The sequence below is a fragment of the Cyprinodon variegatus genome, unplaced genomic scaffold (assembly GCF_000732505.1).
Source record: "Cyprinodon variegatus isolate N-32 unplaced genomic scaffold, C_variegatus-1.0 Scaffold506, whole genome shotgun sequence".
Lineage (NCBI taxonomy): Eukaryota > Metazoa > Chordata > Actinopteri > Cyprinodontiformes > Cyprinodontidae > Cyprinodon > Cyprinodon variegatus.
In genome coordinates this window covers 520,765-523,077 of record NW_015150959.1, presented here as the reverse complement: position 1 = coordinate 523,077, position 2,313 = coordinate 520,765, and the positions used below count along the sequence as shown (strand labels likewise).

The following is a 2,313-nucleotide window of genomic DNA, read 5'->3' as shown; positions in this document are numbered from 1 at the left end:
CTGGTTTTCCTTAGATAGAAAACTTTGAATCAATCTGACTGGATGATCTGGTGAACTGGAAAGTGCTTTGAGATGACATGCTGTGAATTGGTGCTATAGAAATAAACTGAATAGAATTCAATTGAATTGAGACTTCAGTTTATAAAAAAGGTAGAATATCTTCTATTGCGTCACATCGATTTCAAAACGCCCGCAAGCAAAATAAGCATACTCTGACTGACGCTTACCACTCGCCCCATGAACCACGGAGAAGCCTCCACCACTGTCCCGAACTCCAGCCGTCGTCTTTCCTTATGGATGACGAGCTGTGAGTCAAAGGTTTCATGATACTACTTCCAGAGTTATCGTGTCTGCAAGGCCCAATCAGGAGGAGGCTTACAGAGGAGGTTTTTCTCCACCCACCCTGTCAAAACACATTCTCCTTTGCGCTGGGAGAAAATCAGTCCGAGGGCAGAGACACTTTGGAGAACGCAGACATCCTTGAGCGTGGCCACTGGATAGAAAATCATGGTCGTGGTGAGATCCTAAGCTCGATCTCGAGCGCCTGGGAGGAAAGGGCACACAAAGAGGGATATTTTCTCCTCGCGAAGCGGCAGTTTCTCGCGCATGTATGATTTTGTTGTATGATGGTAGATAGAATATGCCCAGAAGTGGTTTAACATACATGCAAGTGTGTTTATTTTGCTGGTGGGCGTTTTGAAATGAATGTGACGCCATAATCTTACCCTTTATTCTTTCATGTGATATATTAATATAATCTAAACTCTATCATGTTTTAAAGGGATAAATATCTCAGGGGAGCCACTACCTGGGAGTAGGAGACCATCTCTCTTCACAAGCATGTAAGCACAGAATCCATTATACTGGAGCGGCAGCCCAGTGAAGCTGTCAGCTGTGTGAGGGAGGAGCCATTGCTGTGACTTCAGTAGGTCCGGATCAATCTGTTCATCTGAAGGGGAAATCAAACAACAGAATCCTGAACCGTCAAATCATCTCAGTCCAGGTTCCTTATCATAGCCTGTAGAGGACGCTTGATGAGTAAGCTTTATCAGGAACCTGCAGAGCTGTGTGTGTGGGTGACATCAGCCATACCTGAGGATGCTGCTATCCTCTGGTTATCTGTCTTCACTTCTGCTGCTTCCAGCAGGCTCTCCAGACATGCTTCTGAAAACATCTTAGCCTGAGAGACCAGGAAGGGCTTCAGACTGACTGCGATCTTATTCAGGTTGTTCAGCAGTTGGGCCTCATCCTGAAGCTCCAACCACAGTTTTGATACAGATTTGAACAAAGGCTGAAAGAAAATAAAGTTGAAAATTAAATAGAAAAATGAACTTTAGAAACAGTTTCAACAGTAGAATGGAAGGTATATAATTTATAATAAGATAATTTATAATAAGAGAAAGGAAAGATCCCTTATGGCCCCTCAATGTTTTTGGGTTGAAAATCATATAATTTATTACAGAGTACAGTGCACTAAACACAGAGAGAAGAGGCTGACAGAGACATGAACTATACAGCCTGGTCAGCCAGAACTTACAAAAACAGTTGAACGTGGCAGCGGCTCATTGTCCTGCACAAGTTCTTTCAGCTGCTTTAACAGAGAAGAAAGCTTTGCCTGATGACTCTCCATATTACTGAAACATATGGACGCATCAGCCTGGCAATAAAAAGAAAACACATTCTTATTTAGGAAACAATTCGTTTTACTGTAGAACAAAAAACTGTTTTTAGGTCATGTGGTCAGCATTTATTTCTAGTATAACTAATGGAAATTTCTTCTGTTAAGCAGCATAACAGGCTTAACTTAGAAGGCAATTGTTCAGTTGAAGATGTTTCTGTTGGCTTGTAACAGAACAATCTGTGGTTTGAGGGCTGCTGTAATTAAGGAGCATGGAGGTCTATCCCCCTAAGCATTTTACAAGTCAGATGCAAATCATATAGCCATCCCCCATTTCTCTGGATTGTTGGAATATTTTGTTGTGCATGGGCTATGCCTTTCAATAGGTATGCCATCCAATAGGCTGTGCCTTATTGGATGGCATAGCCATTAGGAAGGCACATCCAATATGAAGGCACAGCGCATTGGAAGGGACAGCCAATCGGAAGGCACAGCGCATCGGAAGGGACAGCCCATCGGAAGGGACAGCGCATCGGAAGGGGAAGCCCATCGGAAGGGACAGCCCATTGGAAGGGGAAGCCCATTGGAAGGGACAGCGCATCGGAAGGGGAAGCCCATCGGAAGGGACAGCCCATTGGAAGGGGAAGCCCATCGGAAGGGACAGCGCATCGGAAGGGACAGCGCATCGGAAGGGA

General features: G+C 44.4%; 1 protein-coding gene across 1 annotated transcript in view; it reads right to left on the bottom strand.

Moving 5' to 3' along the window:
- Window positions 1-223: 223 nt before the first annotated feature.
- The window catches only part of cfap206 (cilia and flagella associated protein 206), a 10,075-nt gene continuing 7,985 nt past the window's right edge, over window positions 224-2,313 (bottom strand). The window contains exons 7-11 of the mRNA XM_015390622.1: window positions 1,538-1,657; window positions 1,093-1,291; window positions 809-949; window positions 403-493; window positions 224-350 (exon numbers count right to left, since the gene is read on the bottom strand). Coding sequence (XP_015246108.1) covers window positions 224-350; window positions 403-493; window positions 809-949; window positions 1,093-1,291; window positions 1,538-1,657 — 678 coding nt within the window. The remainder of the gene's footprint in view (window positions 351-402; window positions 494-808; window positions 950-1,092; window positions 1,292-1,537; window positions 1,658-2,313) is intronic.